At 42.6% G+C, this 21,249-nt stretch overlaps 1 protein-coding gene across 1 annotated transcript in view; it reads right to left on the bottom strand.

The window, feature by feature from the left end:
* Positions 1 to 21,249, bottom strand: part of nrxn2b (neurexin 2b) — a 655,677-nt gene that overhangs the window by 36,020 nt on the left and 598,408 nt on the right. Inside the window, exon 15 of the mRNA XM_085400466.1 lies at positions 9,615 to 9,786. Within this exon, the coding sequence (XP_085256592.1) occupies positions 9,615 to 9,786 (172 nt within the window). The remainder of the gene's footprint in view (positions 1 to 9,614; positions 9,787 to 21,249) is intronic.

Raw genomic sequence — 21,249 nt, 5'->3', positions numbered from 1 at the left:
AAACAGACAGCTCGCTGTTTTAACAGCTAGCTCATCTGTCTTTCATCTTTGCAGCAGTTATCAATGCAGCAGCTCGTTTTCATTTCTTCCCCTCTTTCGTCTTGCTTCGACAGGATCCTTACCACCTTTCATCTCGGCCACGGTGGATTTGTGCGAGGGTGGCTGCCAAAGTGAGCCAAAGAAAGCCCCCCTCCCCCCACCTTCCCAACCCCAACTCGTGTGGAAATCAAAGTTGTCACTTCTCTAATTACCCAAAGCAATCTTTTCCCTCTCCTGATCTGCACTACTTAGCTGTCTCTCCTCTTTCCCTTTCTCTACTCATCATTATTCCTTGACTGTTTTAGTGTTCTCGCTCTCTCCATCATCACATAGCCACAGGCCAATAATTGGAAATACCTTCCAACGGTGCAAGATCCAATCACAAGAAGTCACAGAGCACCAGAGGCCCAATAAGAACCAGCAGAATGAGGGAGGGAACTATCATTAGAGACAAGTGACTAAGCTGGCTGACTTCAATTAACTATTACTGGCTTTTCTGCTGTACCTGTACCTTGAATGTAATAATGTAAGAGCCCAAAATATGACAAATGTTTGTCACCCATCGAATCCCAGTAAAGCTTTAAGAATACTTTTTTTTTAAAATTATTATTATAAAGAGCTGTTTTCAGGGTAAAGTGAACTTAAAAACTCCACCTGCTTATAGTAATAACATAAAAAACACGAATGAACAACAGAAATTTGTGTTAGCGACTGCAGATTACAGAAACACAGAGCTTCTGTGGCGCAACTCTATAAACTAGTCCTAACCAAGGACTAGTTTATAGAGTTTCTGTGAGAAAAGCATATTTTAAGAATTTTGAGAAAATGGAAACATTTTGCGCTCAATTCCAGGAGCTCCGTACTGTGTTGGCGTTAATGCTGAATAAGTTACATTTATACCTTAATGTCATGCAGGGGCTGTTACGACAGTGCAGACTAATTAGGGCTGGATGAGGTGACCCTGGATCTTCCTTTAGTTACGCTGCAAATGCCATAGGTTTTGCATTCTTTGTGTGTTTATACACCCCTCTGCATTTAATCATTAGTTATTATTCATTCCTGTCTCTCTTCTACAGTCTGTCTTTTTGGGGGTCGACTGACTGATTTTCTACCTTTTTCTCAAGGTAGTTTATATTGTATTACCTTACAATATAAACTACCTTGAGGTGACCGTTATTGTGATTCAGCACTGTATAAATGGAACTGAATTATTAACGTTATGGAAAATGAATGAATGAGCCTAGTTTCCAGTATATAAAGCTGCTGGTGCCATACCATATGACAGTTGAAATGGTTTCCTGCCAATCCCACCATGTGGTTCACTCCACACCGTCGTCTGTCATCTAGTGCTTGGAGGAACATTAAAGCGATGCAGGTCTACTTCAGTACTGTTTGTTTAGAGGCCAAAGCTGCTGAAGTAAAATCTAGTCCATGTTCAACTGAAGTCTCTGTGCCTACAGCCATTTGTCTCACTCTGTATAAAGTGCACCCTTCTTTCCTAATCAAGTTGCTCACCCCTATTTTTAGAGTGCTCTCATATAGCTTTTGCTAAAGGGAAAAGGGAAGCAGATTTTCTGGGCTGCCACAGTCCCCCCGCCCCCCTTTTGTCTCCCTGACTGCAGAGGTAGCAGAGACAAAGATGGTTACCGACGCACCGTGGCAACATGAAGGTAAAGATAAAAAGGGGAAGTAGGAAGGAGAGAGCATAGCCAAGAGCTTTGTTGACCCCTTTACTCAGACCATTTATCTGAGTAGTAAGAACATCTTAACAACTCAGTCGGAAGAGCTGAAGCTGACCTTGCTGGTACAAAGAGTCTCTCTTCTTCTGTGAATCCATGTCTTTCCTCTTTACTCCCCCCCCCCCCCGACTATAAATGCCAGCCTTCACGCTGCACAGATCCTCTAAGTGCCTTACAGAGTGAAAACACGCAATAACAACAGCCCTGTCTTTGTACTTTATCTTTCCTCTTTTCTTTTCTGCCCTTGTCTTATGATCTGTATTAAGACCTGGGCTGGACTCCTCAAAGTCAACATTATCTGGAGCAGCAAGTAATTTATGTTTTACAAACTTATTCTAAGTTCATGCACGACTCTACATTGCACGTGAATGGTGTGTTTATGCTCTATCACATTGGACAGGCTATATGTAAAGAATTTCCCAAATCTGGGACAAATTAAGTTTATCTTATCTTAATCTTGCCCGCTGTGTTGCAATCCAATTTGTGAAGCTCTTATTAGTCAGTAACATTCTTTATCCATCAGTAAGAAGCCTTATCCATCTCAGCAGTAACAGCAGCTTGCTTCCAGCATGCATACTGGATTTCGCCTCCCCCCACCAAACCACTCCTTCTCTTTCTTCCTCTCTCTTCCTTCTTCTCCATTAGACATTTTCAGCAATGCATCCCCTTTGCTACACTTTGCCGCACATTCCTTTTCCTCTTTCCTACCCCCCCTGCCGTCAGACCCTCCATCCATGCATCCATTGCCATCCCCTAACCGCCACTTCTTCTTTCCAGTTCTGCTCAACTCCAGTCAGAAACTAAAGTGAAGTGACAGCTCCATAGTAAATCTGCTGTTTGTAAATACAGCTCTCAATGACTAGGAAACAGTAGGATTGCACACTGTGAGCTCTCATTGGTCATAATGACACAGTTATGAGGCAGCAAAATATGGTAATCGCAGCCAATATGCTGTGATGGTGTTGATATAACTGTGGTTGTAAAATTCAGAATGATTATTCAAAGCTCAGGGGACACCTTAGTGAATCCCAAATGCCAAGTGTGGTATAAACTCACATAAAATGAATGGATTCTTCCTGAAGCTGAATTCTTACTGTAATGTCACAACTCACTGTGTCCTGTGACTATAGCCACCATCCATTCATCCATCCATTTTCCTCTGTCCAGCTAATCCAATGGGGCTCAGCCCAGCTGTCACTGGGCAGACAGACACCTAGATTCACAGAAAGAGTTAATGTGATGGAGTAGTATGACACAAATCAGACAGATTCACGTATTACAATTTACTACAAAAACTATACTATATCTCTATATAAACAACAACACGTCTCCCTTCACAGCTTAGAAACAGCTAAGATGGAAAATTTGTTTCAGTGGTTGAAAGGGCAACTGGCTCCTTGTAAGAGAGGGATTACTGCTATAGCGGCCTCCGCTCACTAAATCTGACCTCTCCTTGGGGTGTTTCAGCAGCTTGATTGGCAAGAAAGTAAAGAACAGGAAGAGAATAACTCAAGAAAAGAGTAAAAAAAAGACATTTGTGGAATTTGATCTATGAGCAGGATTTTAAAATCTAAACTACAATTTAGAATTAAATCTGCTTTTTGATGAAAATGATATACACCCATGATGCATTCAAAATGTTGGACTGTCCCTGCTGCCTGTAGTCCTGTTCTGTGTTTCTAGAGCTGCGCCCATAACCAGGTTCCTTATGCCTGCCTTTCTGCAAATGAGAACTCATCATTTGCAAGACAGAGGAACCTGGGTGAGGTCTTACGTGGGGATAATATTGTGAACACCTTTTACAGTGTGGAAATCAAATGTGACAAGGAATGTGAGCTGGTGTGCGACAAGAGAAGGCTCAGCAGAGAAGAGTGTAAGGCAGGAGGACCAGTACATCCTCCTTACTCCAGTGAAGCAAAGAAAATATTTAATCTCCTGCTGAACTTGTGATTTTGCTCAATTACAAAGAAATGAAGACTCTCTAATGAGAGTTTCATTTTACTGGAGACTATCAACCAGAAGTAAATGATATATAAAAACTTATATAAAAATGATTTGAATTTCATTGAAAGAAATACGCACTTGATCCTCTACAACCCAGGAGAATCAATCAATCCATTACAGATACTCCTGATCTTACTCCTGTGTATAAAGCACACCTGTTCACAAAATGAGTTTCTTCCATTCCAACCTCTCCACCATCAGGCTGCCACGGGCAAGACCAAAAGAGCGCTCAAAAGATGCTAGGGACATAACTGTAGACTTGCACAAGGTTAAAAGACCACCAGTAAGGAGCTCATGCAATTTTCTTCCAATTCCAATTATTTCCAATTATTTGAAAATAGATGAAATCTAAAATGATCATTATCACCCTCCATTTGCAAGATCTTGCCTCATGAATTGAGGATGATCATGAAAAAAGTGTTGAATAGCCCAAAACTACATGGAAGGAGCTTGTTAAAGATCTGAAGGTCAGAAGAGATTCCAGATGAAAATAACCTCTAATTCTTACTGCTACTATCCCAAAGAGAATGCATTAAGGTTTAATGCATTCTCTTAATGCATGACTGTCCTGATGTGTTCTTCTTCTGGGACAAGGTAATAAAGTTATTGACATCACTGACAAATATCAGTCTTCCTGTTGACCCACTGCTACATCTTCTGCTTGATGACTCTAGGCTTCCAATGACAATGAAAGCACGCAAATTGTGGCTGGCAGGCATAACTGGGGCCAAAAAACTAGTGGTTCAGAGGTGGCTACCACCACATGATCTCTCGGTGAAACACTGGTTACATGCCTTCTTAGATATCTTGTACTTAGAACTATCCTCAGCTAGGGTCAACCATGCAAACCCCTCAACAGTCCAAAACTGGCTAAAGGGAATTAGAGAGACCAAAAGGTTGCTCAGAAATGTGCAATAGGGAGTTAATGCATGTTATTCTCTTTTTGTTTTAAATCACTGATCTATTGTACCTTTCTCCTTGTTCATTATGTTAACCTGTTGTGTCATTGGAATGTCATGGTTATGCTGCAAATGTGTGTTGGTAGGGAGGATGGGGGTGGAGAGGGGGAGAAAAGGGACTTAGGGTTTGGGGTAATGTTCTTGGGAAACCCAATATATTGTATGTTTGTGGTGTGCTGTATAAGAGTTTCCCTTTGTCCTAAAAGCAAATAAATATTGCATTACAAAAGATCTGAAGGCAGTTGGGACCACAGTCACCAAGAAGACCGCTTGTACCACACTACACGACAATGCACTGAAACGTTGCACTGCCTGCAAGGTCCTCCTGCTTAGGAAGGTACACATACAGCCCCATCTCAAGTTTGCTAGAGAACATCTAAATAATTCAAAGAAGGCTTGGGATGAAGTGTTGTGGTCAAATGAAGCCAAAATAAAGCTAGTTGGCATTAACCTGATCTACCCAAAGAACATCATCCCCACAGTCAAACAGGCCACAGTTATGAATGACTGTCTATCTCTCTGTGCTAGCCCAACAGTGGATTGGTGGCCTGTCTGGGACCTACTTGTGTTTGAGGGGGTCAAAGGGCCAATATTGCATAAAATCTTGGATGAGAAGATGAGAGATGGGTCGTGGATGGGTCTTCCAGCATGACAATGACCCTAAATATATCGACAAGGCAAGTCAGTTTTTTTCCAGGGCTTTGGTTGATATTTGGTCTCTCACTATAAAATTAAACTACCACAAAAACTGAAGACTTCTGAATCACCAATGAGCAAAAGTGCATATTCTCCTGACATTCTAAATAGGCTGTAGTTATAAATGGCTGCCTGTGTCTCTGTGCTAGCCCTACAGTGGATTGGTGAGCTGTTTGTGGTGTACCTCCAGGCAGAACTACAAGCCTGAATTGGATATACAGGAGAAAATTAATGGATAGATGGATGATATACACTATGCAAGACTCCAGAGACACGAGCTTTAACAGAAAATCAATGGTAAAAAGTGTGGCAGTCCTGTCCCCACTGCATAATTAACAAGTTCATTCTGAAATAAAATCACCGCAGCCATAAAAACTAACAACAGCAAATGACAAAAAAAGTTTCAATTACCATTTTGTGCCATCATATACACTATAAATTGCCTTCAGATCACTTCAGTAAGACAACTTTCTGTAACTTTAGAGAAAAACATTATATGTGTCATTCATCCTCTCAGAAAAAAGATAAAAGCACCATTGTTCACATCAGAAAACTCTGCTCTATGGACATAATGGACATTACTCAGTTCCTAGACCAAGGAAGTTTCAGCATTTAACAAAGTTACATATACTTGAGGAATATGGCATGCCAGTACAAAAATAAAGAAAAGCTATGAAGAAGTGAGCAAACATGACTCTTTATCATTAGTCATGCTGTAATTTATAAGTCTGCTAGCATCTGCATGCCTAATTATCAGACCATGTAAGCCTATATATAAATGTAACTTTGCATTGGCCAGAGAAACAATGTGTTTCTTCTTTTAAAAGCTGCAGTTTAGCTTTAATTAATGTTCAGTGAAGCTCTGTAAAAACACTGTATGATACATAAGCTAACAAACACTGATGCAGAGCAACAGTCATTCTTAAGTCTTTATTTTTCTGTATTGCCTCAAACCAGAAAATAATACTTTGGTCACTCAGAAATGAATATTCCTAAAGGGCAATGCCATAAAATCACAAACAAACCTTTTAAGATAAAAAATTATTAACCACATGAGACCACTTCCTTTCTCACAGCAGATGACCAGTAAATAAAGGGACTAGAGTGTGAAATGGTACAATTACAGCCCGTATGGCACCGATGCTAACATCTGCCTGTTTTTCTGAGGCAAGGTTGAGGTGCTCAGTGTGACACGGGGAGGTTTTTATTGAGCCACTATGCCATTTTGGGAAAATGGGAGGTGGGGCGGGCCAATAACTGTTGCTGCAGGAGCCACCGGGGACACCTGACATGCTGGATTAGTTGGCCGAGCGTTCCTCTGACACTTTTTGTCTGCTCTCTGTCCATCAAATACAATGTGCACATGCACACAGACACACACAAACATGCTGTACTATGTGATGCACCCAGACAGATGCATGCACTGTCACAAGTAGAATAAGACATGGACCACAACACCCACAGACACACAGACTCCCCGAGGACTACTAACATCACTTCGTGGGACGTCAGGAGACGTGTTGCTTAGCCGCTGAATGTGCCTGACCCGTGACGACCACATTCGCTGTCAACATCTTGTCTCTCCAAATCATCACCTCGAAATGGCCTTCTGTTTAAAAGCTTGCTGCTGGCCAGCCCGGGTTTTAATAAAGGCTTTGTGAGTAAAGCGATGCAAAATCTTCAGTAATCTCCAGATATTTTGGGCTGAGGCCACTTATAGTGCACACAAACGTGTTTTTTGTCAGAATAAGATACAGAGAGAAAATCTGCCACCTTTTTCACGAGGAATGACGGCTCTACATTCTCTGTTTTACTTCCACCTTCCTTGTGGCCTCATCCTCTGGGAGCTTTTACCAGAGACCCCAGGTATCCCACATGTAACTCTCAATATGCACAGAATGTCAGATACGGTTCAGAACTGCAAAAGTATACCAAGGAGACTGCTTGATGTGGGTCACAACAGTCCCTCTGGGGAAGGGGATTTCACAGGAAAGTGCACTTCCTTGTTTTGTTAGAGGGACCAGACAAATATGGTACCTGTACCATCCAACAGACGCACCATTGCAGGCATTTTTCATGACAACTTGTTCTATTTTTCTTGAAATCTGGTTTACAACGACAGCATAAGATGACATAAGTTTTCTGCTGGGACAGCATAGCAATGACACTGCATAATGTAAGCATCAAGAAAATGAAGTAGGTTTGAATACAGTCCCAAACCGTGAGCGCAAACTATTTTGTCCTATTTAGAGAATCAGAAGATGTCTAAATCTCCAATCTGGGTCATGGGAACTTGTTTCAACAGGGGACCTCCTTTTTCTTTCTCTACAAAAATATAACATCACTTTCTCTCTCCCTTTATGCACCTCATGTGTCAGTTAGGAAGTTGCAATCCCATCTCTCTCTCTCTCTACATACTCCTCCACCCATCTGCACCTAAGCCTCATCCTACGTTTTGCTTTCCTAATGTGTAACATGTCTATGTCCCTAAGACAAGCCCCACCCACTCCCCAAGCAATATGATGATGAGCACAACCTTCAAAGTGGGTATGGGTGCAATCAGAGCTGGCACCCAAAAAAAGTTAGAGTGTAATCAGCTCACATAAATGAAACAAACCTATTCTACAGCCATTTAGCCCCCCTGCTACCACCCACACGACCCCACTCATCTTCGTGACCTCCTAAAAGTTCCAGCCCGAGCACAAAACTCATCAAATAAACTAACAAACAAAAACAAAATCACACTCTTCAATTGTTGATAAGCACAGGAAAAGGAAAGAAATGTTTGATGAGGACAACAACTGCGGCGAGGAGGGCGGAAGGGAAGAGGAATAAAAAGAATACGATATGGGATGTGCATTAATGTTTCTTGATGAAACGAAACATAGATTCGGATGATGACACTCACTTGCCAATGTTAACAGGCTGCTCAGCTGTTATTTTCCGAGCGGTTTGCGCTATTGTTAGATGAAGGCTCCTTTTTGGAGCGTGCGCTGTTGTGAAAAGGGCTGCATTTCCATCATAATAACAACTGAAAAGAGTGAACTGTCACACGGCACTTCCTTTTCTGGCTGTGATGCATTCCCCTCAGTCTGGCCTTGCTGTGTTGATGGATGAGCAAGAGAATATGCTTCTCTCAATGCCAAAACAAAGCTTCGAAATATGGGATCACTGCTGTGACAGAGAATGTCACAGTCCCACTGCTCTATATGTCAACAAGAGTAAATATCATGACCACATTAGCGGCGCTCTCCCTGCAGTTTGAAACAATGATGATACATAGACAGTGCTTTTAGACAACGGGAAGAGAATGCATCGACTTCGGGTGGAGGTTTGCACATTGGACAGCATCGGTGCGGAATAAAAAACACTGCTTATTCGTTTGTAACATGAGACAGTCCTGCGTGGTGTTGCGTAGTCGTTGTGGGAACACAAAATGTCTTCCTTTGAACAACCATGAACAAAAGGGAAACACAGTGGAGAGAGAAATTACGTGGGGAGCTTCAGCATAACCAAAAATAACTTCATATTTCAGACTGAAATAGAATACTATGATTATGGTTAAACAAAGAGTGGGGGAATTAACACACTCCCAGCCGTGACTCATCGGGAGTTTGCCCTCGTTTAAATGATGTTGCACCCGTGTTTATCTTGAAGCGAAGGCTTGAGTTAAAAACACCTCCACGCTTTCCCAGCTTGAGGTTTCCTCCCTGTTTATCCTGCCTAAAGACCTTGCTCACCAACCATACGTGGCTGGCATACTCACGTTCGGCTGGCCTCCATTCAGTGCTGGCTTCACAGTGCCAGGAGCTATAATGGCAGACTAACCACAGAGAGCCGGTTGCACTTAGATGAGGACGGCTTGCCTCGGGAAGGCTGCTTTGCTCTTCCTGCCTTTTAGACCAGAACTGGACTTAATCACCAGGAATAATGCAAGCAGCCTCTAAATATGAATGTTGTGATAAATAAAACAGAATGTGTGTCTTTAAGAGAGAAAAAGATCACTTTTAGTTGCACATAGGTTGGGGGGGCTAAAATAATGAATATTTCATTTGCAAAGCTCCTTCTTTCTCTCTCCACTTTGTTGCCCGGCTTATCGGAAAACTCAGACCTGTGAAGGATCTAATCCAATACTGCCTCCCTCCCTCAGTCCCTAGATCAAGCCCACTGTTCCTACCTGAGGGGAAACGTTCAATGACGGGCTGGTTGTCCACCTGTAGCGTGGCGTTTCCACCACTGCGTGTGAATCGCACCACGTGGTATTTGCCGTCGCTCACCATCACCGCGCTCTCCTCGATGGTTATATCGTCTGTTCCCACGTTGAAGATCACGCCGACCTTTCCCCGTTCCTGTAAACAGAGGTTGATGCAATACACGGTCAACAAAAATGCACCAGCATGCACTAATATGTTAAGTTCAAACATATACCCATAAAATATAACATGAAGGGTTCGGGTTAGTGGAAAAGCCTGACCGCGGTCTCTTCTAAGATTAAGCCCTCATTGTCCACTGCCCCATCCCAACATCTGGTTTCAAACAGAATCTGGTACAATTCATGTATTCATGGATTTGGTGAATTGAGAGCCACGATTAAAGGATCTAAATGTTTTAAATATTCAGCTTTAGATAGGGTAGCTGTGGCTCAGGAAGTAGAGCCGGCCATCTCCTAATCATAAGGTTGATGGTTCAATCCTGCCTGTTCCAGTCTGTATGCCAAACCATCCTTCGGCAAGATACTAAACACTAAGTAGCTCCCGATGTGTGGATGTTAAATAGAAAGGACTTAGACCGTCCAACTCCAGGCCTCGAAGGCCGGTGTCCTGCAGGTTTTAGATGTGTCCTTGATCCAACACAGCTCATTTAAATGGCTAAATGACCTCCTCAACATGTCTTGAAGTTCTCCAGAGGCCTGGTAATGAACTAATCATTTGATCCAGGTGTGTTGACCCAGGGTGAGATCTAAAACCTGCAGGACACCGGCCCTTGAGGCCTGGAGTCCGACAACCCTGACTTAGACAAAGAGAGAAGTGCTTTATCTAAATGACTGAAAAAAACCCACAGTTTATAAAGTGCTTTGAGCACTCAGGTAGAATACTGTATTTTTTGGACTATAAGGCGTATTTAAAACCCTTAAATTTTCTCAAAAATTGACAGTGTACTTTATAATCCGGTGTGCTTTATGTATTAATTCTGGTTGTGCTTACTGACCTCGAACCGATTTTATGTGGTACACGGCCGTCAAAAATCAGTCAAAATGTTTTAGTATGACTTTGGTAAGCTACAAAGCTGGATTGTTACGGCTACCGTAGTCTGGAGCCTTGCGGAGAAATACGTACTGTGTGTACAAGGACCCCAAAACGGCACCTGTTAAGAGACATGCTTACGAAGTGGATTTCAAACTTTAGGCTATCAGTCATGCAGTTGAACATACGAATAAAGCAGCTGTGAGATAATCCAACATCACAATTTGATGGACTTGTGGAAGAGGAATGAACTGAAAAAGTGAGTGTACTGTTCTGTATTTTATGTGTTAAAACTTAACGATGTTGAGAGTTATTGTGATAGAGTTGAATAAAGTTTCACTTTATTTTGTTTCGCTTAATGTGCCTTATAATCCGGTGCGCCTTATAGTCCGAAAAATACGGTAGAAAAAAGCGATCTATAAGAACCGGTCTATTTACCTTTTTTATAAAAACGCTATTAAAGTGGTCACTTAGGTTTAAGTTTGTGCCATTTAAGCTGTCTTTAGAGATGATTTATAGATTCCCTGGAAAAAATATCTCAACAGCTACTCAGCTCGCTGCAAAAACATCAGTGTTCCCAATAGTATCAACTGTTTATCCACCATCATGAACCAACAACTAATATTGTAATTTGACCAGTGCTTTCCGTCGTTTTATTCTTTCTGGTGTTCAAGATAATTGTTATTTACAACACTGTTGTCTTTGTTACTTATGTTACCCAAAGATACCCCGTTGAGCGTAGCTAGATTCCAACTGGCAATGCATAATGAGAAAAATAAAATCATGTCTTTTGTGTTTGAGAATGAATTACACTGACTGAAGCAATTGAGTTGTCAACTAAGCAGCAGTTACCCTGCACAGTTAAACTGCAGTCATCCAGCCGTGTAACAATCCATGCTAATAGGCTAATACTGTTGTTCCTTTGTTGTCCTTTGGCAAAAATCAAAAGATATTTTTCTTCAGTCAACACAAAAAGCCCCGACTGCCTGTAGTCTGATGACACTCAGAGCGTCAGATCCCACACATACAAGCCTGGTAAGGGAACAGAGTACTTGCTGAGGACTCAGGCACCTTTAGTATTCATCAACCGGGTGACCCCCCCTCCCCTCTCCCATCTATTAGTGTTGACAGCCGCCCACTGCTTCGAGTTTATTACAGTCAGCCGCCTACTCCACTCTCTTCTCCCGCCATCTCTCTCCTCTCCCTCTGTGGTTCCTGTCCTCAGTCCCAGGAAAGGTCAAAGTCATTTACAGAGTTACAGTCTGCCAGAGAGCCATAGAACAAGGGTGAGAGAGAGAAAGGGAGAAACAGAGGACATATCAGACAGCACCACTGCATACAAGTTGTCTGTCTGACTGCAAAACCTCTGTTGCACTTTTGCCCAGCTGTAAGACCCTGCTCTGGTAGCTGTTGCCCAACCTACAGACAGCAACACTTCCTGACTGTCACAGCAGGTCAAGCTCATTTGCCGGTGGGGTCACATTTGCACACTGCTATCTCCTCACTGCAGCTACAACTTCATTGATTCCGTTACCTCATTAGGTATGTGCATTTATTTTGCCACTTTCCATATGCCAAGATATTCAGGGGTGAACCTGTGGCTTTTGCTTGCAGCAGTTTTCCATTATTCATGGCTGATTAAGTATTTTAAAAAAGAAAATAAGACACCCCTAATGTTAACAGATCTCAAAATAGCCAGTTAATTGAGTAAATAAGTGCAAAGGTTGTACAGTAAGTTAATGATCAGTATAATCAGCCACATTTATGTGCATCTTAACTGCTCTTTGCTGCTGTGTAAAGTTGTTATAGTTTTTAGCCAAGGCCACGTTACGGCCATGCACCGATGTCAGCCGTGATTAGGGTATTAATTGAGCATGATCAAATGGTGGCGCAACATGTTGGTTGTGATTAATGTTTTGCGGGGATCAGCAGAACATAAGACACAGTTGAACAGCCAGAATAAGCAAAAGGAATCAGTGTGGAACACAACAGGAAGCAGAGCTCAGCTGTCCTACGTGATGCTCCTAATGAAGCTAGATCTGTATGAAATTGATGGACTACTCTGTAGATGGACTCATTCTGCAAGGAGGCTCGTTGGATGTCTCGAATGGCAAAGTGCTTCCAGCTTCTCAGCCACTTAATCAGCGGCTTCATGTTATAGACCGACCCTCACAGTCTTTCTGCCTGCTATCGTTGTGAATGCCAAAATCCACTATGCTGCAGATTTGACGACACCAGCATGAATACAGTCTTAGAGTAATTATGAGGTGCACAAGAATAACGATTTAATCAAAGCTTTCAGTATTGATACCCTTTAGATATTGCAACGGGGAAAAACAAAATGGAGAGGGTGAGTGAAATGCTTTTGGATCGAGCGGAAATGCCAGGATCATCTCCGTTACAGCCCACGCACTAGGAAGCTTAGAATAATCATAACACCTTGCTTGGAGAATTAATTCAATTTGCCAGGGTGAAGCAGAATGAATCCATGCTATTACAACTGAAAAGCAGAAGGGAGTGAATTTGAGTGATATTTACAGAGAGATTAGCATTTGTGTTCCGCAACATTAGAGTTCTTCCCGGTGCTGAGGGAATGTATCGAGCCCATTACGGTGGGAAGCCGCTGGGAACCAGTGCTTTTTTAAAAATGATTTTAGTGTAGCAGTAATGACATTTTAATGGCCGTTTCCCTTAAGCGAACATATCTCTGGAAACAGAAGGAAAAGAAAAACTCTTTGAATGACTGGGAGCAGTCAAGCCTGCAACATTGAAATGAAGGGACTAGTAGGTAACTTACAATAAACCCTGGCTGCTCTTTAAACACCACAGCTTCTCAATGACTGCTTAGCAGCCCTTAATCTGCTGTAGCTGTCAGCTAATGTCAGGAGCAAGAATGCTACGTTTTCCACTTTTATCTAGAGGGTAGCTCATCTTACTTTTCTTTCTACGGGTAAATCGGTAGCAAAGGGAGCAGGTCCGCGGTAGACTGGGGGGCAGGAGCTCTACTTTATGATCAGATGTATTTTCAATTACATCTGATCTGCCTGAAGAAGCCAGGATCTGAGTTACTGAGATTCAATTAAATATTCAAAGATCTACAATAGTGGAGGGGGTTGGACGAAATACCTACAGACAGAATTAAGTTTCAACTTTAACCAAAATCGGTTTTGGTTCTGAGGCTCTGAGTTTTACAGAGAAAGGTTTCATCTGGGGACAAGAGAAAAATCAAAGATTTCCTCTTAAATATTATATTACTTTAAGTACAAAGTTGCTGTTCTTGCCAAATATCTGATTTGTTTACCACTGCACAAACTGCTCATCAGTTTCCCACACAGTAAATCGAGTTTAGCTACCAAAAAAAAAAACTCGAGAAAAATGAAAGTTTCTGTAATCTTCTCATTAGAGTCTCTCCTTCCTTGTTCTCAAAGACAAAAGAAAATTGACTTTGGAATGGTAAATGGCCTGTATTTATATAGCGCTTTTCTAGTCCCTAAGGACCCCAAAGCGCTTTACATATCCAGTCATCCACCCATTCACACACACATTCACACACTGGTGATGGCAAGCTACATTGTAGCCACAGCCACCCTGGGGCGCACTGACAGAAGCGAGGCTGCCGGACACTGGCGCCACCAGGCCCTCTGACCACCACCAGTAGGCAACAGGTGAAGTGTCTTGCCCAAGGACACAACGACCGAGACTGTCCAAGCTGGGGCTCGAACCGGCAACCTTCCGATTACAAGGCGAACTCCCAACTCTTGAGCCACGATCGCCCCTTTGGAATTCTGCACGGCAGCCAGAGAAAGAGCAGTACGGAGTGCATTTCCGTCTGAAATATTTCAACATGACCTTGCGGCGTGCGAGAGCACGTCGAGGTAAACGCTGCTGTCGGGAGTGGAATGAGAATGAGGCAGAGACTGCAGTCTGTATGTGTGTATCAGGGTTATCGGGCTGCCTCAGCGAGCTCTCGCTGATCACGCCAAGCAGAAAAGGAAGAGCGAGAGGAGGAGGAGCAAGGGGCAGAGAGAAACACTGTGTGATAAAAGGACAGTGGGAACCTTGATGATCCTCTGGGGCCTCAAGGTGCTTTGAGATCAAAGCTCCTTTTGAAGGTGTCAAAATCTGGTTCTTTCTTTTGCTCACATGCTGGTACTCAATTAAGAAAAGGAAAAATAGACAAAGGGGGAATGAGAAAGCATTTTTGAAGGATTTGGTTTGTTGTTTCATTTCCTCCTCGCCTGCTCAATCTTCTCCCTTTCTAACACACCCTACAGCTTCATCTTTACACACATCTGCTACTTGACGTATTTGCATTTCCTCAAAGTCTTTCTGAATCTCCCCCTTAGATCTGATACATAAATGCTAAACAGGCAAGTTAGAAAGAGGAAACAACAGAGACGCAACTGCTGGAAAGTGGATTCAGCAAGACTAGGGCAGAGACAGTTGCAGTTGTTTAAATCACTCAAGGTATTTTGCATTTTGCTGTATCAACTTGCCTGGAGAAATTGTTTCTGAAACACGGCTGACCAGTTCAGGGATTTGCTGGTTTGATAGATTTCATATTAATACTCCTCTGGCTGTTGGAAATGCAAACGATTCATCAGCTTCTCTCTCATTTGGATCTATCATAGGCTGTATCTGCTTGAGACTAACTTGACATGCCACTAAAAGTGTGCAGAACTGCAGTATTTATTAGCTTATGAATCAGCCAGCAGAGCAGCATGGATAAAAAAAAGAATGATAAATTGATTTTTACTGGGCGCCCACAGAAATAGCAATCAATTCTTATATATGTATGTACACAAATATTTGACACATCCATGCGGTGTAGGAAAGCCTAATATTTCATACAGCTTGAGCTAAGCATTTTAACGTATTTGCAGATTCTGTGCATTAATGTAAAATTCCATATGCTGTTTACAGTTACCGACTCATACTGGTGATTTTTTTCCCTAAAATATCCCACAGATACCCCATCTGATACCCCATCACTTGGTATCGCTGCATCTTCCTCATGAGTTTAATTCCTGCGCTGATTCCTGGCTAATCAGCTTGTCAACATGTATGCATAATGCCTGCGAGCGCAGATCCGCTGTGGCATCTGCTACAAGGAGAACAGTATAGTGGGGCTAAGCTTCCACTTAGAAACTGCAGCGTTACGTAAGGAGAAATACGTGGTTGCATAACATGTAGACTTCTTGCCGGCTAAATCATCCACTGTCCGTTCACTGAACGTCTTCAGAGTATCTGCGACAGAAAGAGGGAATTGTTGAGGGCCAGCAGCCATTTTGAATCAGTAAACTGCTCTGTAGCGCGCAGATTTCACGTCTTCCCTTCTTATCAGTCACCTCAAATGACATAGTGCTGTTCCAGACGGAGCTGCATGTGTCATTTTGATTTGGTTTATTTAGGAAAAAGAGGAGGGCTGTGGCAAAACAGTCGCTTTTGCAAAGAAGACATGGTTTCCGTTGCCACACCTTCTCTCGGTTTCTGCTCAGCTAACATCTGTATGTGCTTGCCGTGGTCTCTTGCAGTCACCTTGAGCACCTCATCTTAAAGGCACTTCATATCCTCTTCGATCTCTTTTCTTTGCCTAGTTATTTCCAGCAGTGGTCATGGCTATGAGAGCACATTTGCACTGCAAATGATGAGTGGCCACTCTAACAGTGAATCAGATCTCATTGAAAAATCAATGACTTAGACAGATGTGATGTGAGTGCATGTATATATATACATATATGTGTGTGTGTGTGTGTGTGTGTGTGTGTGTGTGTGTGTGTGTGTGTGTGTGTGTGTGTGTGTGTGTGTGTGTGTGTGTGTGAGAGAGAGAGAGTATACACTGATGTGTCTGAATCTCTTGTCAGAGCATGACTCACACTGGGCTTGCCTATTTGTCCCCAAGTACACACACATACCAGCATTGAGCCAAAATACTACAGAGGGAAGAAACAGTGAACATACTAAGAAGGAGAGAAACACAAATCAACCAAAATACCGTCCACTATAACCCTGATTGTTGCCACTCTCAGCAAAACCAACGCTGACTCGCATATAGTAAGTACTGATATGACTGCTCATGTACCGTACCACTGAGACTGTTGATGGATGGCATCCTTCAGCACAATAGAATAGAATAGAATAATCCTTTAATTGACCCACAAGGGGAAATTTGGTTGTAACAGCAGCCAAAAAGACAAATATACAAACAAACAGGACACAGGACACAGAACAGAAACATACACAATTTTTCTTACATATTTACATTAAGGACAACGGTTACTATAAACAGAGAGTACTGTACAGTTATTAAATTAAATAAAAACAATTACAGGTAAGAGGTAAACCAGGTTGTAGCGCGAATTGGTTAATTAACTAACTTATTGCAGTTACAGCATTGATGTAAACATCTATGTTTGTTGGGAGCAGTTCAGATTGTACAGTCTGACAGCTGCAGGGAAGAAGGACCTGCGGAAACGCTCCTTCATGCATCTAGGATGCAGCAGTCTGTCACTGAAGCAGCTCTGCAGTTCAGCAACATTTATGTGCATGGGGTGGGAGACTCTGTCCATCAGAGATGTTATTTTGGCCAGAGTCCTTCTGTCTCCCACCACCTGTACTGGGTCCAGGGTGCATCCCAGAACAGAGCTGGCCTTCCTGATGAGTTTATCCAACCTCTTCCTCTCAGCTGCCGATAAACTGCCGATAAAAATAACTATAATACTTGGAGGTCTGACTAGGGATGGGTACCGGTATCCGGTGTCATTATGGCACCGGTTCTGACATAAACGGTAGTAACCAGACCAAAAAGCAGCGCACATTTCGGTGCTTTATTTTCCTGAGATGTCATACACTTTGGATTCTAGCCAATCATTTTACCTTTCCAAGGATAGTAGGCGGGCCCAGGTACGTACGCTCTTTTAGAACAGAGCTGCAGGTTAAAAATGCCCAAGGCGGAGCGGTCAAAAGTCTGGCTGTACTTCACAGCAAAAGATGCAAACTCAGCAGCCTGCAACAAGTGCTTTAAGGTGATACTGTGATACTGTGCAAAGGAGGTAACACCTCAAATCTGATGAAACACCTGGCGGTTTTTTAAAAGCCGAGAAATGCACCGTATTTGATAGCTTGCTGCGAGACCTCACACCGTACACATCTACTGCGGGTGTGGTGCCTGTTATCAGACCCGGAGTTAGCAACATCCCCCAAGAACCCGAAGAGGAGAGTCCTGGCCCCTAGCCCTGCCAGTGTAGCAGAAATGATGACGGATGATGATGCAGCAGCAGCCGTTCTTCTCTGGGTGAGTAGCTTAATGTTGTTCGTGTGTAATTTACGTTGAGTATGCTAACCACGTTATTAAATTAATGCATGTAAGGTGAACTAGCAAACACCGTCATAGTTACATGCGGCTGTCTTCTTGTTTGATGGCAGATACTCCCTTCAACCTGGCCAAAAAGGCTAAAATGACCAAAGAAAAAGTGGGAAACAGCTAAACATGAGAGGTTTTTGGACAAAGTTTGTGTTTTTTTTCCATTGTTTAAGCACTGCTTCCAGCCAAGAGTGATACCATATATGCCCTAGAGCTGCAGAAAAGGCACACATTGTTATCTTTTTACAAAAAAACAGCTAAACATGAGAGGTTTTTGGACAAAGTTTGTGTTTTCCAGTCTTTAAGCAAAAGTTTCAAAAGTACCGGTTTGGTACTGGTATTGGATAAAACCTAAACGATACCCATCCCTAGGTCTGACAGCTGACCTGCCTTAAAAAAAACCCTCAAACCACACACACACTTGTATGCAAACGTGGGAATGTCCTTGAGTGAGATTGCTTGGTACCTCAACACACTGCGGCCTTGTTTACAGAGCTGCCAAGAGCTCATGGATACACGTGCACACTGTCATGGGGACTTTTTTTGCATTATCCTTGTGATCGGGATGTGAATAACGATACAAAACATCTGAAAAGTAACTGTAATAATAATAATAATGGATTGGATTTTATATAGTGCTTTTCACGGCACCCAAAGCGCTTTACAATGCCACTATTCATTCACTCTCGCATTCACACACTGGTGGAGGCAAGCTACGGTTGTAGCCACAGCTGCCCTGGGGTAGACTGACAGAAGCGAGGCTGCCATATCGGCCCCTCTGGCCAACACCAGTAGGGTAAAGTGTCTTGCCCAAGGACACAACGACCAGGACAGAGAGAGCCCAGGGATCGAACTGGCGACCTTCTGGTTACAGATACGCTTCCCAACCCCTTGAGCCACGGTCGCCCCCTGTACCCATGCTCTGTTACAACTGGCATCTGTGTTTTTACTTTTCCTACTAATATCTATTTTTTTTGAAAACCAAAAACCCCCACCATGTCAATCAGGTGAGTCCATATTACTGATATTACTGTAAATAGGATCTGTAATCAAGAGTTTCTGAGTACTGCCCCAAAAAAACCACGATGCCGACCTGGTGTAAATTTGGGATTCAAGGTTGTTTTCTCAATATTTTCAGATCACTTCAGTGGGAGTTTAATTCCATTCCCTTGCACCTGTGCCTCTGTGATTCAGGCTGGAATTACCTTCCAAACCATGACCCTTAAACCTGAATTTCATTTTGGGGAAGAGGAAGGACTCACAGGGAGGCAAATCTAGCGAATGGGGCAGGTGGGAATCTGAAATGTGTGATGAAAAAACTCATGTATTTCAAAGCTGTCCAGAATTGCATGAGAGAGTGATTGCAAAGGGGAACATGACCAAATTTAAACCAGCTTTTCACATTTTTTAAAATTTTATTGCATTTTCAGATGTGTTTCTAAAGTTAAGGGTGGGCGACAACTTAAAACAAACACCTTAACCACTGACCCCCAGAGAAGGGGAGGCTCTGTTTTATTGTGAGGGACAGATTCAGGGGTGATTGTAGTTCAGAAGCACTTTATCTACTAATCAAAGGTTGGTGGTTGGGTTCTGCATATGCATGTCATCATTTGGTAAGATACTGAAACCTGATGTTAGATATAAAGCACTTAGACAATGAAAATGTTTTGTGTGAATGAAACCTGTGTATCCAAGGGCTCTTGGTTTGTGCGGATAGGTTAACTGATTAATCCAAATTGCCCATAGGCGTGAATGCACGAGTGAATGTGAGCGCGAATGGTTGTCTGTCTCTGCGTGTTAGCCCAGGGACAGACTGGCGACCTGTCCAGGGTGTACCCCGCCTCTCGCCCTATGACAGCTGGGATAGGCTCCAGCACCCCCCGCAACCCTGAAAAGGATAAGCGGAAGCAAATAGATGGATGGATGGAAACCTGTTGTATAAAGTGCTTTGAATGCTCAAGCACCACTATAGAAGAACCAGCCTATGTATTTGATTGGGTAACACTAATTTATTTACAACCAGGTCAACAATATATCTGAGCTCATCTCAATGATGAAAAAATTTATTACAGAAACATTCCGCTCCACATTGCTAGCAGTTTTGTTTGCTTGTAATCCTGCTGCCTCTGGTTGCCACATCACGTTTTGAGGCAGCTTAAAGTAAGCACATCTAAACCGTAGTCCAACAGGCTACTGAGGCACTCAACGAAGAAAAGTGCAAAACTGGGTTTCTCACTATAACTGAGTCCTTTCAGCTTAGATCGAATTGGCATCTAAATATCGATTCCGGCAGCTTCAGCAAGTCAGATGCAATTTGTAATTTTCAGACTGCACCAGGATCAGCCTCCTCCACGAGTACACTTGCCTAAGGGCATCAAACTCATCTGAACTTTTTGTTATACTAAAGCATTGCCCTTTTTTGGGTTTTTGCAGGTCCGATCACCACATGTAAATAAAATGATCGTCTTAAACAATCCATTACGAGTGACCGTTCTGTCTTTCACGACTTAATCAAATAAAAAATGAATAAATCAAAGAGACGGTGCAGAGGTAATATGCCACCTTAGTGCTAAAATAGAGTCATCATTTACCACTCAGTCTCTCTAGCTGCCAAGAGATGTGTAAAGGTAGATTAAATTTATCAAGACGCCAAAGTGAAACCGGAACACCTGAAACAGCAATGTCAAGGGCCTTTTCCAGTCACTAACCAGAGATGGATGGAGGATGGAGAAGATAAAGCAGAGAGAGGAAGAAGGTATAGGAAGACAAAGAACATCATTGTAAGAAAAAGACAATGAAAAGAAATGGAAGTGGAATCTGGAGAAAAGGAAAGAATGAAGCGTTTGGAGTGACAGCAGTGAAGCTAGGGCGATGATGTGGTGGTGGGGATCCCCCGAGGCAAAGCCAGAAAAGAATCTCTGTTACTCTGACAGTAGAAATCAATGTCCATATACCCATGATTCATCACTGTTACCACAAGCACTGCTAGGCCCAGACACAGATATGTTTCAGTTTAGACGACTTAATTTGGAACCAGGAAGCGGGGGTCTTTCAAGACCAATAAAGTTTCCTATCCATACTGATTGCTCCATTCTTGTCTCTTTTTTGTATTCAATTTGCTTTCACCAGCTCCCTACAGTCCTTCATCAGTTCATTTAACTCGAAGATAGGGCAGTAATCCCTGCCACAAAACCTCATTGTACTGA

The sequence above is a fragment of the Rhamphochromis longiceps genome, linkage group LG3 (assembly GCF_057381845.1).
Source record: "Rhamphochromis longiceps isolate RC_006_pf linkage group LG3, R_longiceps_female_GT1.1, whole genome shotgun sequence".
Lineage (NCBI taxonomy): Eukaryota > Metazoa > Chordata > Actinopteri > Cichliformes > Cichlidae > Rhamphochromis > Rhamphochromis longiceps.
Note: the sequence above shows the minus strand (reverse complement) of the source record. Positions and strands in the feature narration are given on the sequence as shown.